Source organism: Cimex lectularius, unplaced genomic scaffold (genome assembly GCF_000648675.2).
Source record: "Cimex lectularius strain Harlan isolate CLEC.00 unplaced genomic scaffold, Clec_2.1 scaffold138, whole genome shotgun sequence".
Lineage (NCBI taxonomy): Eukaryota > Metazoa > Arthropoda > Insecta > Hemiptera > Cimicidae > Cimex > Cimex lectularius.
Genome location: NW_019394229.1, coordinates 943,958 through 959,667, shown reverse-complemented (window position 1 = coordinate 959,667; position 15,710 = coordinate 943,958). Strand labels below are relative to the sequence as shown.

At 36.0% G+C, this 15,710-nt stretch overlaps 3 protein-coding genes across 3 annotated transcripts; 1 reads left to right on the top strand and 2 right to left on the bottom strand.

Annotated features, from left to right (window-relative positions):
- Positions 1–1,675: 1,675 nt before the first annotated feature.
- Positions 1,676–2,203, bottom strand: LOC106664972. The gene is made up of 2 exons (XM_014391085.1): positions 2,081–2,203; positions 1,676–2,030 (listed from the first exon to the last, which is right to left on the bottom strand). The coding sequence occupies exons 1-2, from the start codon at positions 2,161–2,163 to the stop codon at positions 1,676–1,678; spliced, it is 438 nt and encodes a 145-aa protein (XP_014246571.1). The 5' UTR covers positions 2,164–2,203.
- A 3,101-nt stretch (positions 2,204–5,304) lies between these two features.
- LOC106665093 (U6 snRNA-associated Sm-like protein LSm7) lies at positions 5,305–8,716 on the bottom strand. The gene is made up of 3 exons (XM_014391295.2): positions 8,424–8,716; positions 5,689–5,869; positions 5,305–5,541 (listed from the first exon to the last, which is right to left on the bottom strand). The coding sequence occupies exons 1-3, from the start codon at positions 8,436–8,438 to the stop codon at positions 5,402–5,404; spliced, it is 336 nt and encodes a 111-aa protein (XP_014246781.1). The 5' UTR covers positions 8,439–8,716; the 3' UTR covers positions 5,305–5,401.
- Positions 8,513–15,296, top strand: LOC106665092 (replication factor C subunit 1-like). The gene is made up of 13 exons (XM_014391294.2): positions 8,513–8,819; positions 11,420–11,588; positions 11,643–11,884; positions 11,940–12,224; positions 12,285–12,513; positions 12,578–12,646; positions 13,355–13,501; positions 13,564–13,787; positions 13,858–14,183; positions 14,244–14,361; positions 14,429–14,788; positions 14,848–15,015; positions 15,075–15,296. The coding sequence occupies exons 1-13, from the start codon at positions 8,811–8,813 to the stop codon at positions 15,171–15,173; spliced, it is 2,445 nt and encodes an 814-aa protein (XP_014246780.1). The 5' UTR covers positions 8,513–8,810; the 3' UTR covers positions 15,174–15,296.
- Positions 15,297–15,710: the final 414 nt, after the last annotated feature.

Genomic DNA, 15,710 nt, shown 5'->3' with positions numbered 1-15,710 from the left:
GTCCGCTTTCTCATTGACTTCTACTCCCATGTGTCCTGGGACCCAGCAGAGGCTGACTTATTCTGCATACCTAGTGTGTTTAATTTGTTTTTTCAGTTCAGCACCATCCTTGAACTAATGATGCTTGAGCTTAGTGCTTTGATGGCTGCTTGACTATCTGACATGATTCTTGTTTTTGTATCCTTTACTTAGATTGAATTGGATACATCTTTCAATTGCGTGAATCTCAGCTTGGAAGATACTGGTGTACTTTCCCATGGGTTCTGAGTATTTCGTTCCGGGTCCAAATACTCCTGGCCCCGTACCTTCTTGTGTTCTAGATCTGTGTACCAGAGGATGGTGCCATTTTTAAAGGAGTTATTTCCGTTTCTTTCCCATTCCTTTTTGGTACCCAGATGTATTCGGAATTTTTGGTTAAATAAATACAGTAAAACACTTAGTAGAGTATGAACAATTGTCATTGCACAGAACAAGGTGTGGCTATGTTCATGAAGCTCAATGGCATTTTAAGACACTGGAGTGATGGACAGTAAAAAATTGATTGGATACTTGAAGCATATAAATGTATATGGTCGCATTTATGACTTTCCACATATTGTTTTCCCTTTTAAAATGAAAGTATTTATTAGAGTGAGTGGTTGAGTTTGTGGATGTGTAATATAGAGTACCCCACAGACTCAGCAATGAGGCTAGTTTTTTAGGGTAATTGTATTAAGAGTGAAATGGGGAGGCACTGGCACAATATCAAATACCACAGTGACTCCCCAAATTTTATCCGTGCTGAATGTATGTTGTAGAGTGAATGTTTATGTATGGTGGGTGACAGAATATACAGTACTTCACAGACCCACCAACCTAGGTTAGCTTAATATAGTTTTATAGTTATTGTGGATGAAATACTGGAGTAAAACTTTACACCTGGTATGACATGTGTCTACCAAAATTTTAATTTACAGCTTGAAAGTTTCTAGTAAGGTGACTGTATTTGTTAGACCGAATGATGATGAGTCGTCAGTGGAATATCCAATACACTGAGACCTGCCAAACTTAGGCTAGCCCAAAATATATGTATGTACGTACATGTGTACATGAGTTGTAGAGCTTTTCACCACAAGTGGAAGGACCAATTAAGAATGATAATAGAGCCCCAGAAGTTACCACAAAAACATAAGATTGCCAGAGTGAGAGTGAGATATTGTTAAACAAAAAACGTGAGGTGGAGAAAATGTGACTTAGCAGGCCTAAAAAAACACTATAAATGCATAATACATAATTAATTAATGAAAATATACATGGTGCAAAAGAAGACTAATTGCTGTCATTTAATTGGGCTTTGCATTCAATGTTGGGTGTTGAAGTTTTACAATGCGCAGAAGCACTGCAAGACACCAAGAGTCCAATTACCCGTTACTGTTTGTATATATTTGTACATAGTCTTTTCCTTTAAGCTCTTGTTATTATAGCTGTTTTATATTTATCATCGTAGAAATTAGTCAATTTTATTGATATTTCATTTTTCTCAATAAGGGTGTGTATGATTTTCTGTTATAATACTTTTATTAAGCTTTAAAATTATTGAAATACTAAGTTACAAGGTTTTCTTAAAACTTAATTACAAGAACCACTGATCCATATATTCAACAAAAAATAAATAAAACTGTAAAACTTTTTTAATTTAATTCATTTCTGTGTTCTTCAGTGGCTTCATTCGCCAGAGAAGTGAATAAATGGCTAGGCAAATAATTATTACACCTAATATAGTCAGGAAGGTGGTAATGAACGACGTATCGACAGATTCCATTTGGACCTGCCGACCCTGCCTGACCGAGTTAACATTATCAATGTAAGAAGCCCAGTTCCCGGGTGGAATGTTGCCCAGCTTTTCGCATTCAGAAAGAATCAACTTTGCATCCTCAGGGCCGATCGCAAGCGCAAGCTGTGCCCAGGCTCTGCCCAACTTCCAAGTGAGTGCTTTGCGGTAAGCACTTCTTTCAAAGATAGGTAGTCTTCTTGACAGTGAGAGGCACCACCTAAAATCAATGTTTATGAATTTGGGAAAAGTTATTTAATCAATACTTACTTATATAAAATAAAACTGTGGCTTGGATTGTTCAAATCAAAATCAATAAGGCTGCATGAATGAAGTTTTGGAAGAACAACCATCTCTTGAGTGTAAAACTAATTCAAAACATGCTTTGTAAGAAAATAGCTTGATCTATTGACAGATGATAATTTATATAATTATTAACTTTAATTAATATTGCTTATACTCTAAAGTCACATTTTTTATTCGAAAAAATCTTAATTTATGTATCTTAAGTAATGAAAGTACGCTGATAAAAGATTTTAAGTACTAAAACAAACATCTTTCTTTTCGGTTTCGCTTCTTTTATTTTTTTAGTTTGGGATGTGATTCTTGCTCCTAGGAGCCTCAAAGAGTGTCATGGCCAAAATGCATTGGGGAAAAAAAAGAAGTAATTGTAGTTACTTTCGCCCTGAAGGGTTGTCACTCCCCAATTTGCTGACCGGTCTATACATTCACCTATCCCATTGCGTGGCTGGGACCCTAGTATTCCCCTTAAGAAAGATGCCCAAGAGATGGTTAGGGATGGTCGTCACAACTAGGTCATTTCAGCCCCAAACTATGCTAACTATAATCTAGCCTAATACTAATTAAATTTGATAAGTCAGTCGCACAAATAAATATGCATTGCACTCATTCTGATTAGTCAGTGGAGTACTCAATATTTCTGCTCCACACGGTTTAAATTAATAATCTAATCTAAATTAGAGTCATATTTTCATAAATATTCCACCATCTACCCTAAACAGAGACTCTGAGAGGGTGATCCTATATTTCACCATACCCCTCCCCACTCGCACTAATAAATACATTTACTCAATCAAAGAACATAACTACACACAGAAGAAAACCCCGACATCCAACAAAAAGCGAAACAAGGGAACCAAAAACTCGCTACCTTGGCCAAGATCCATTCTTGAATTTTGGTAGCATACCTAGACGCTCTTTGTAAGGAGCCAATGCCTGACAAGCTTTTATTTCTATCTAAGACCAACTTTCTCTGCATAAGGGACATCGGCGTGGGCTTTGGCCAGAAAGGGTGCAGGTAGGTGTATATATTATGTAGGGTGGGCGACCAAGACCCAAGGGGTTAAATGCCTGGGTAGACTGGTACCCCATCCCTAAAAGGTCCGGGACTTGGTCAGCTCACCTGTCCTGCATAAACCTCTTGGACTTGTTCACAAACCCCAAGATTTTGGACCATTTTATCTCGGGGAGTGATTTGATGTCCTCTCCTTCAAAGATTTCAAATCTAGACCTCGCATACCTACCACACTCTGCGAGGTAGTGCCTTGCTGTTTCTTCTTTTATTTCGCAGAAGCGGCAAAAGGGATCTGGTAGGATACCCATTACGAAGAGGTATCTTCTCAGTGGGCAGTGGCCCGTCAGAATACCTATCAGCCTCCTAATTCCTCTCCTTGAGATAGAGAATAGCCATTTCGATTCTGCTGGTTTGATCGCCCTGACAAACTCTTTCGATTGCCTGTGTCCGAGGGATAAAGTCCACTCCCTAAGGAATTGTTTCATGTCCCAGTTATTGATACTCTTTTTTGCTGTGCTCATAGAGTGAAATAATACTTCTGGACAAACGCAGTATTAGAACCTTCTTTGGATAGGCCATCCGCCTTTTCATTGCCATGGTGTCCTTTATGTGCTGGTATCCAAATAAGGGTCACCTTATTCTCAAACCTGAAAGAGATCCTATTGATAAGATCTATAGTTTCCTCCACCAGTCGTGAGGTTGACAAATCTTTTTGTAATGCCCTAAGATTAGCCTGAGTGTCAGAAAAGATTTTAATATCTTTTCCCTTAATTTTATTTTCCATAAGTGTTCTACAACACACAATTGATGGCCCAGATTTCCGCCTGAAAAATGGAGGTGTTATTGCCAAGAGGGGAGGAGATGCTGATTCCTAATTTTGGTATGTAGATTCCTGTACCACTCCCTCTTCCTTTGATAAGTGATCCATCTGTGTAGCAGTCTATGTTACGATGGTCAGCATCCAGACTACAATTATAATCACAAAGGGTGACTACCTGAAAGTGCTTTTTCCCCGAAGGGGTTTTAATCTTTTTATCACTAACGCTTAATAATTGACCGTTAACCTTACTCAATAGTTGTGAGATAGGTAGGTGTCTGTCGGTTGCCCAGCTAAAGCTCCATCACAAACGCCAGTCCAACCCTCCCTAACGCCTCACCAAAGTGAATCCCAAGGGGTCATGTCTGTGAGCGAAGCATGTTGTAGACAACTTTGTATGAGCATTCAACAATGGTCCTAGAGGAGATGCCCCACCTTGGCCAAGAACCCGGCTGCGCAACTAAGGGTAAGTTGCTCTCTCTAGAGTTTGGGAAGCAAGACCCCCCCCCCCCTAGGTTGCAGCACAGACTGATGGCCCGGCTGGTCCTGAATGCTCCCGAGATCTCTCTAAGACCCTGATAACAGAGCCTATCAAGTGTTCTCAAGAGCATTTTTTGGGTCAGCAATAGACCATACATCCATAGAAACCCTCAACAATGCAGCAACTCCAACATTTTGAATAGGGTCTCTATCACCTAACACGACCAACAAATCTCAACAATGCAAGGATTTTCCTGCTTCTGACCGATTGGAGTGGCTTCCATCTCAATTTCTCATCAAATATGAGGCCAAGGAACTACACCCTCTCTACATACTCCTAAGATGTAGTTGTGGAGACTAGGGTGCCTTCTCAATCAGCAAAAGTGGACACAAACCGTTTTTGATTTGGTAAACCTGGTTTCCTTGACTCTCACAGCCACAATCGCCGACCTCTGCCATATCGTTTATCTGAATGGTAGATTGAAAGAGCTTCCTCCTCATCTGCGGGGAACGCCATCAGAGATATTGTTCATTACCATAATTGAACCTGAGGGATGCCATTCTCCTGAATGTGATCTCTGGAGAGCACAGTTCCCGGCTTGACTCAGTACCTACGGTACTCCAGGAAAGCCTGGAGAAACCATGCAATTTACCTGTTAGGCCGAAAATGTGATATTTCCGCAGTATCATAGTATAAAAGTTGCAGTTCTATTGCCCTTCACCTGACCTGTCATGATGATTTGCTTATGTTTCTCTATTTCCCAAAAGCCAGACTCCTTTATAGTTTTATACCTTTTTATTATAGATGTTTTAGTAGGTTTTTATTATGAAAAATGAAATTTAAAGACAAAAATTGTGTAAAACATGAAAGTAATTATTTATTATAATAAGTTTAAAATTAAAAAGCTCTGTACAAAAGTCTTAAGGAAAAAAATTGTGTCATTATAAAATAATGGCTCTGACTAGCACAATAATTTTATCACGACTCCTGTGAGATAAAGGGATTTGGAATGCTTTCCATCCCATCAACGGGGCAGATCAGGACTACCGAAGTCCCCCTGCACACAACAAGACCAAGCATCCTTGTATCCTCAGTGAGTTTGTACGCATCATCAGGATCTGAAAAAACACAAATTATTGTTGTATTATTGTAGAATTCAAATTGAAATTATTAAATTATTAATAATATAATATAAATTATATTTTATTTTGGATTCTCGGAATAAATACTAGACTATTCTATCTATATGTAAAATCATCATTTACCTCTCAAATATTCTGTTGTGTTGTCCAGTACAAGGTTGAGGAGTGGATCGTAGCCCTTAAGAATGCCAGCTGCCTCCCTTCCGCCAGAGAACTTGACCCTAATCTGCTTGTCCAGATATTTCGACAGGTCTAAGATGCTCTCCTTCCTCCTCCTGTCCTTCTGGTCACCCTGACCTTGATTCTTTAAATATAAGAAGAATCTTTAAAAATTTATATAATATTATGACTCGACGGTTTAAAACTGTCTTTCTCAAAATTTTGTATGATTGATGCATACTTGAAAATAAATGGGCCAGAATAAATGATCAATACACTGATTTATGCACGGTACAAAACGATCTTGCCTTCAAACCAGTGAGGCTTACAATACAAAAGAGAATTACTTAGAATATTTTACATAAAACATAAATATTCTTGATAATGAATGGGCTTAAAATGCTTCAAACATTTTATAAATGGTTTTAAAGTCAAAAAGTAGATCAGTAAGAACCTGCTGATGTTTAGGACAAATACACATAGTCAAAATCAGCCCAGGCAGGTGTAAAACATATGTAGAACAATCTCTAAACATCAAAATGATCCTTTGCAAGGATACAAGAGTTGTCAGGTTAATCGTTATAATACATATGTATTGGCTGTTGGGGGTAGGGAAAACTGTAATCAGGAGTAGAAATGCTTGTAAGTGATAAACAGTCAGCACTACTAAACTACTGCCATGGATGTTACTAAACATGTCACCTCTCTCTTGCAATTCAGTGAACTCAACAAGGCAACTGGTTGAAGTTCACATGTTCCCTAGCATTATCCTGCATTAGCAACAATCTCTCACTGATGGGGATGGCACTACATGTTCTTCAATTGTTTTGTAAATACACCTGTAAATTTTCTTCGCAAAACAACCAATTCAGTGTGGATGTCCAAGGAAATGCCAACCCTAAACCTCTGTGGAATGCCATCTGAGGAACCGTACAACATAGGATGTACCTTTCTCCTGAGGGTCTCCATAAGAAATTACACCCATATGAATATTTGAAGCCAACTCTCACCATCTGTAACAAGAACTCAGCCCCAATCTTACAATGTCCAATTCACATGTTCCCAAGTGAGTTGAAGCCAGGCCATTTTCTGAACAGTTGTAAGAAGAGGTCCCCAAGATGGGTGCCGGGCCCTGAGGTTAATTCCATTGAGCATTTCTTCTTACAGTTCAGGGGAAAATTGAAACATTTAGACTTGCCCTATTAGATTTCTTATCTCATTTCCCGTAATGCTGTGCTGTACCTTTATCCTGAGTGTCCATGTAACACCCATTACAAGATTTGGTTTGCTCACACCTCATCTGTAAAGAGAACCTGTCCCAAATCTTGCAATATCCAATTCACACGTTACCATGCGAATTGAAGCCTGGCCATTTTCTGAGTGTGATAAGAGGTCCACGAACCAGGTGAGGGCCCTGAGGTTAATTTCATTGAGTATTTCTTCTTAATGCATTTCTTACCGTTCTGGAGGAAATCAAAACATTTCAATCTTGTCTTATTTGATTTTTTATCTCATTTCCTGTAATGCTGTGGTTTCGTAGAGCCTGATGACGGTTGAATCTAACATCTCTCTCATCTGTAGATGTAGGGATGAAAAAGGCAGCCCCAAGGCCTTCCGCACTCGACCTGAGGTCTATTGTGCTTCTCTTGTTTTTACAATTCACTGGCCAGCTTCAGGTTATTGATCAACCTCAAAAGCCTTACCAGCAGCTCCTTAGTGTAAAATCTTGCTTGCACCTTTTCCTCTCCTATTTGCAAAAACCTGCATCTGCATAGACCTACACACAAGCTTACAATGTGTTCTGTCGTCTCCTCTTCCTGGCAGTATTTGCAGTCGATACTCCTATCCGGTGCTCGTGCCTTCTTAGGTAGCCCGTAGACCTGATCGATCCTGTCCTGGTCTTCTAGTGTAAACCCTGTTTCTTTGAAGCTGCATAACCACTATGTTTGCGAACTAGGCTCGTCTTTAGTGTGTATGTTTCTGCACTCGCGATTATACAAGAGCATTCCATGTTCCAATTGGCTGTCTGTTTCTTGGTGTACTTAAAGGGAGGAGAAAGTCTTGTTCTTATCGAATTGTACTAAAAATGCCCATTATTGGGCGATCATAAAAATAAAGAAAATAAGGACCAAAAATGATGGGGCCTTCTACAATCTTCAGTCAAATGGTGATGAATATATATATTCTGCACTAGCCACTATCTCAGACGATTTCTTGCAGTTTGCAGCCTCATCTCCACTTGAAGTGGTTACCAGATCAGAGTGCTAGTGGTTCACGAGCGTAATGGGAACACAGCTGAATCGTTGAAGAACCCTTCATATAGTGATTTATTTTCAGTCTCCTGTCTTCGTACAGACTGTATCCTTCTTCTAGTAATGTCATGACCCTGACCCTGTCATATCTCAAATGCCTGACTGAAATCAACGAAGGAAAAAAGAAGCGATATTTAGGGACAACAGAATGGAAGGGCATAATGCTACTTTTCGAGCAAATGGTGTTAATTATTGCAAAAGTAAACAAAGCATTATTTACTGGTTACTTTGACTACAATAGCTCCTAATTACCTGTAACTAGTGTAGAAAGATAATGGATTTAATTTTAAACTAAATAAATTCTACGGTGTGTTAAATTTGTCCATCAGTGTAAGTTAAAGAAATATTAAATAATTTATACAGTTAGGGACCGATAAAGTCCGATACCTGTTGATTTGACATTCTTGGATGAAGAGGACGAGAAACGCCGGACGAAATCGGAGGCGTTTTGAAAGTGTAACCTCCCCGCTGGTTAACGCGTGTTTCAAAGGAGACAAGATTCACCCTTGTCGACGGCTTAAGCTCAAATTGCCCGGTTCAGCATTTAATCTGTTCAAGATTAAATTTAGACCACTTTTAAACGTAGAAAAGCAAACCGGGTAAAATTGAAAATAGACCTGTTTCATTATTTTTTAAATTAAATTAAACAAAATTTTAACTTTACCGAGGTTATTCTTTCCCTCCAACACTGTTTCAATAGTGAGGTTTTGTTATTCCCCGGATTTCGTTTAGGGCTGCTTTTCCTGTGCTTGCAAGCGGGAATAAAAGCAGACTATGTCAATGGTGAGCTTAGATTGTTTTCAAAATTAAAAATTATTTTATTTAGCTTAATCATTATAAACAATACATCATTATGCGCTTAATTATAAAAAAAGCATTATAATTGATAAATTGATCAAACTACAGCTTCAACATCTACAGTTGCAAACAACAATTGATTTATCATTCAACTCTATCAATCATTAAATATGTTTAATTAAATACTTAATAATAGAGTGTACCATTGTTTCCAGAAGTGCAATTTGGGCTATTTATGAGTTCTGCATGGCCCATCTTAACACTCATGAAAGTTTTGAATATAAAGGACCTGGTTGTGGACATTATCATATCAAAATGCATAAAATCTGAATATCTTTGTATCTTTACCTGACAACTTGGATGCAAAGTTGATGGTGGTTATTGGTCTGCGAGTCTGTGAACACATGTTAAATTGATTACTTGGTCATTCCAATAGGTCTACTCAATACTACAGTGGTAGCCTCTCGTTATCCACGGTTGCCGTATGCAAGATAAATTGTGCATGGAAGTTTCATCCAAAGTTGGTGGTGGTTAGTCATCCGTGAGTTGATGAAGACATATTAAATTGATTAGTGGATCATTCTACTTGGTCTATCTACTCAGTACTACTACAGTAGGCTCTCGCTATCCTCACTTTTATTAATTCGCGGTATATGTAGTTATTTTTGACTGTGTTCACACAGTATATGTATTTGTATATGTATGGATTGTCACTGAATAAAGATATTTTGATTGACTTGGTAGACATGGTTTTCGTTAAGATTTGATTTTAAAAAATTTGAATTAAAGTACTTGATAGAGCAGACAGAAAGGGATCCCAGTTAATTCCGACAGTATGTATTGAAATAAACCAAGAACTGGAATTTTCATGAGCCTTGGGTAATATTCTTCTGTCTTTTAGGGAGATTGGATTTTGAACAGCCAAGAAAATAAAAAGTCTGGGAATTATCAAAAAAGAATATAAATCTACTCAGGCAGCAATAAAGGTCACCACCTTCTCGGTAGTAAAGTTTAGACCTTTTCTTTTCTGTCTCTTTATCGAATATATATAAATATATATAATTTTTTTTTAAAGCAAAGGTTCTATATGAATTATCATTAATACTATTATAAACTTATTAATGTTATTTTATGAAGATGATGTTGCTATCATTTCTTATTCCTGGCATGGCGCATCATAGTGAATGGTTTCCAGGAAAATATAGTTAAAACTAAAGTTGTGTGATTTCCAAAATCTGGACGAATAAGGAGACTCAAAAATTTGGCTTTTAGAATGTGGCATTACCGTTTCTAAATCTTGATTATTTTTTGGGGGTTCATCTCTCGTCCTTCTCGTAGTACATTCACCCTATTTTCAGGCAAATTACCAGATTTTGCCAGGACCTTCATAATAATTGTATTCATAAAATGCATATCTTCTGTCATCTCAGGATGTTTAGTATACAAAATTCATCGTTTGCAATAAAAGGCTTAAAATATATATTCTGCTCAAGCACTATTGTCAATTTGTTTAAACCTAAAATTAGATACTACAGGCCACTTCCTTTTTGAATGTAAGTACCACACTTCCGATCATAATAAATATTTAAAAACACTTTAGATTTAATTTCACCTATAGGTAAAAAACAACCAGAAACATATAAATAATATTTACTATTTTGGCTTATCTACATTAGAAAAGCGAATTAAAATGAAAAACCTGTTATCTTGAGCAATATTATATTATGTATATTTAGAAAATTTATCATTTTTGTTATTGTGCTTTTGCTTATTATATCTTTTGTTTATTTATTTTGTGTTTAAGACCAATGCCAATTTCAATAACAATAAATAATAATTTAAAAAAATTAATAAAGTCCAAAGCCGTTTGTGATTGCATGAAAGCCCTGTCAGACATTAGGGATAACAACAAAATTACTGTTCTTTGGGTACCAGGGCTGAGAGCCGATAAAATGGCCAAAAAAAGTTTGATGAAGACACCTTAACCATTTTGCAGCAAACCAAATTGCCAAAAACATATCCATTATATGGTTTAAGAATAAGTCCTAGATGCAATGGTAGGCGAAATAGTTCACTAAAGGACCTGTTATTACTAACTAGGACTTAAAAGTTATTAATTACCATTTTAATAGTTATTTTTTTATGTGTTGACTAATTCAGTTATTTATGGATTCGTACTGTTAATTTTTAATGTGTATTGCATTTACAGTTGAACTTCCCATAAGCAGACACCTCTTGGGAATGCTTTTTTTTCATGCTTATTAGAAAGGTTTACATATGGAAAAATTACATTGTGAAAAATGAATTTGAACGAATGTACATGTTTACACTAACACTGATTTTCTCTTTTTTTAAAAGAATTTTTTTCTTGCATTCATCCAACGAATAAGTTTGTCACAACTTACAATGGGGTGAAAAATCTATAAAATCGTAGTGTCCGCGCCCGCTTATTAGGAGTACATTTCTTTGTAAAGTAGATGTAAAAATACCTGGGGAAATAAAATTGTCAGGTTATTAAAAATATCTGTTTGAGAAAGTTCAACTGTAATACAATAAGTTTTTGAATAGGTTTATTTTTATGGCAGGATATCAGGAAGTTTCTGACGTCTCCAGCACAGAAAAATCAAGCGGCCAAAACTTCACAATTGGGCAACAAGAAGAAAACAACAAATAGCCGTAAAAGAGCTTTAATTGAATCTGATTCGGACAATGAAGATGATAATTTCAAAACACCTAAGAAAAGCAAACAAAAAGGTAGGATTTAAACAAAAAAATTTTTTGTTGAAAAAATTAACTTTTTAATTACAGAGTCTCCTAAGTCAAACAAGAAAAATAAAGATGGAAAGAAATCAAAATATTTTGAGAACAGTAAAGACATCTCCCGTAATTTTTTCGGCTCGCAGCCTATCAAGCAAACTAAACCAGATGTGAAGGAAAAGAGTTCATCTAATGGAAAAAAAGAGGAGCTCTGGGAAACACTCGAAGGACTCAGTGATGATGCATTAGATGAAGTCTTAAGTGTTGAGAATAAAAATACTCCCAGCAAAGATGTTAGTTTGTTTAAATAACTGCTTAATTTTGTATATTAATTGTATAGATTTTTAGATTTCTGATGTTGAAATTAATGAGAAACCAAAACAACCTACATTGCCTGAAAAGATCTCGACACGCTCTTCTCCTGTTAAAATTTCTCCAAAAAAAAAATTTCCAAAGTCAAAAACTACTGTTAAAACGCCTAACAAAACAAATTCAAATGGAGCACAAACGCCAGACAAAACACCTACAAAACGAAATATTAAATCAGTCGAAGAAGAAAATGAGAATGTAAAAGTCAAGAAGGGATCTGATGGGAGTAGGGTTTATGATAAAAATAAGACCAACGATAAAAATGTATATTTACTCATGTAATTACAATCTGTATATAAAAAAAATGACAAAATTGTTCTTCAGGATAATAAAACAAAAGAGGTGAAAAATTCAGAAGTAAAATCTTTCAAACAATTTGTACCAGACCAGGCCAAACCACCAGTGTTAGACCTCTGGGTTGACAAATACAAGCCAACCAATTTGAAAGCACTTATTGGACAACAAGGGAATAAAAGCGTTGCAAACAAACTTGTCCACTGGCTTAAAAACTGGCATCGTAACCAATTTGGAAATGTAAAACCTCTGAGACCAAGTAAATCTTTATTCATTTGAATTTATATATTTATAAATTCAAATTATATTTTGTTTCTTTAAAGGTCCTTGGCTTAAGGACTACGACGGCGCATTTTACAAAGCAGCTCTACTATCTGGCCCTCCTGGAATTGGTAATTATCACAATTTTTATTTTATATGGAAATACGTTGATAATTTGCTTTCTTTCTAAGTGATTTCTTTTTTTAAATAATTTTCTTACATTTAATTTTTGTTCTGATGCTACAATATTCTAATTCTTTTGTTTAATTAATGTAATTTTAAAACACTTTTTCTTTGGTTTGTTCAAAAGCAAATTGACAATGAAATAATGAAGCAGAATATTTGAAGAATTGTGACTATAATTTGTTGTCTAAGTTTTAAAGACTGAGGCTCTGTATACAGAAGCTAAACAGCTTAGAAAATAGGATGACGAGACAAAATTGTAACTGGAGATGATTTTTAAAAATAAAAGCTTAAACATAATTCAATAAAGATGATTTGAACTATTATATTTCACACAAAAAATCAAATAAAATAAAATACTTAGTGGTTATTATCTGTTAACACATTCGTTATGGCCACTGATTTGTAAAGCTCTCCCGAGGTATGGTAAAAATTTTGATTATTTTTTTTTTAATTGTAAAAAAATTCCAAAAGGTCAAATCGAAAACGATCTTCACAACAAGCTTCGAAAGAGGGGTTTTCTAGGTGCGTTGTTCTTGAATGACGTCCATATATGGGAAGGATTAGTGTATGATTCCAGAACAATGGCCATAATGAATGTGTTAATTGCCTTGAACGCTTGGCAAAACCGATTAACGCAGGTTTTGTCTTAACAGGCAAAACAACAACAGCTCATTTAGTTTGCAAAGAGCTAAACATGGATCTAGTTGAGTACAATGCTTCATGTACTAGGAGCAAGAAGATGCTTCACGACGAGATCACTGAACTATTAACCAGCAAATCGCTTTCACATTACGCTCACGGTATTAATTTATTTTATTTTTTTTTCCCATCTGTAATTTATTTTTTATAATGTGAATGTTAGGAGGTAGTTCCACAAGTAAGACACATGTGCTAATCATGGACGAAGTCGATGGAATGGCTGGCAATGAGGACCGAGGAGGCGTGCAAGAGCTGATTTCTTTGATTAAATGTTCCAAAGTTCCTATAATATGCATGTGCAATGACAGAAACCACCCTAAAATAAGATCACTATCGAATTATTGTTTCGATTTAAGGGTGAACAGGCCTAGAATGGAACAGATTAAGGTATTACAATCTACCAACGCTTAAATAAAAATGATTTGACTTTGTAAATTTATAACTGTGAACTTATTAGGGTGCAATGCTTAGTATATGCTTCAAAGAAGGTCTTAAAATAAAGCCAAATATTTTAACCGACATTATAATGAGTACAAATCAGGATATTAGACTCGTGCTCAACAATTTATCCTTACTCGCCGCAAGAAACGATGCTAGCATGAATGTTTCTGCGAAAGACCTCAAACTCGGAGCGTGGGATGTCGTCCGAAAAGTCTTCTCTGAAGAAGAGAACAAAAATATGTCAATTCACGATAAGTGTGACTTATTCTTCAATGACTACAGCATCGCACCACTCTTTGTTCAAGAGAATTACCTTCAAGTTACACCTCACTCAAAAGAAGCGTAAACATTTTTATAAATACAGTTTTTAAAATCTGTTTTCTTACATGTTTCTGTCTACAGAAATTCTAAAATTGCAAAGATGAAAATGTTTGCAAAAACAGCAACTAGTTTGTGCTACGGAGATCTTATAGATAATGGCATAAGAACACACAATGCCTGGAGTCTCCTTCCCATTCAAGTAATCTAATAATCTAATTAGATATGACTAAATGTAATAAACCTATTAATTTTAATTTTTCTCTCAGGCCATTTTCAGTTCGGTGATTCCCGGTGCGACTTTATCAGGGCACATGGGTGGGCAGATTAATTTTCCATCTTGGCTTGGAAAGAATTCAAAAAGGGGAAAGTTTGACCGTATGTATCAAGAAATCCAAGTGCACACTAGACTGAAGACTTCAGGCGCCAAAGATTCGATAATATCAGACTACAGTTACGCTCTGAAAGAAGCTGTCGTCGCACCGCTCGTAACTGAAGGAAGTGGAGGTATAGAAAAATCATTGGATGTAATGCGACAGTACATGCTTGTCAGAGAGGACTTAGATTCTCTTATCGAGTTGACAACCTGGACGGGTGGGAAGAATAAATTTGCTGATCTTGAATCAAAGGTAGAAGCTCTTTTTTCTCAAATCGAAGCATTTTATTTTAAATTCATTTTTTTTTGCAGGTAAAAGCCGCATTTACAAGGGCTTATAATAAATGCCCAGTGTTAACTCCTTGTTCTGTGATAAACGTGAAGAAAATGAAAGTCTCCAATGATGATGATATAATGGAAGGCGAAGAGGAAGAAATGGACATAGATAGTGAAGATGTCAATGATGATGACATGATTTTGGTAAGTATTCTACAAAAAAATTCTCCCTAGATTCGGAAAATCATTGATTTCAATTTCAGATTAAAAAGAAAAACAAAGACACATCACAGATAAAGGAAAAGAAACAAAAAGCGGGACCTTCAAAACCACGTGGTGGGAAAAAAGGTGGAAAGAAATAGTATTTTTGTTCAGTTCTATCATTGTTTTTGTACCTCTTTTTTCGTTTTTAATGAAAATATTCATATAAATAATTTTTTAAATTCATATTAAATATTAGGGTGAGTAAATAAAAATTACCGATTTCAATTTATTTATTTTTTTAACTCCTTGTATGCCTTCCTTTGTTATTCTTGTTGGTATTGTTTTAATAATTTATATATATGAATCTTTTTGCAGATGTTGCACTCAGAATATAATTATTCTTTATTTCATAATTGATCATTCATAACGTAAGTCGAGTTCGAAATTCTTTTTATAACCAAAGTTTACATTTGGTGAGATGACATGTTTAATGGCTTAATTTGAACGATTTCAAGGAAGTGGTTCCCTTATTCTTTGAGAAATGAGAGTTAGGTCCAGTTCCACAAAGGTAATCGGTATGAGAGTTTGGTATTGACGAGACTGATGTAACATAGGGGCAGATACGGACATGATAGATGGAGAGACTGGCAGGCGACTGTTAGGTCTGTTGGTGAACCCACATTACTATATTTTTA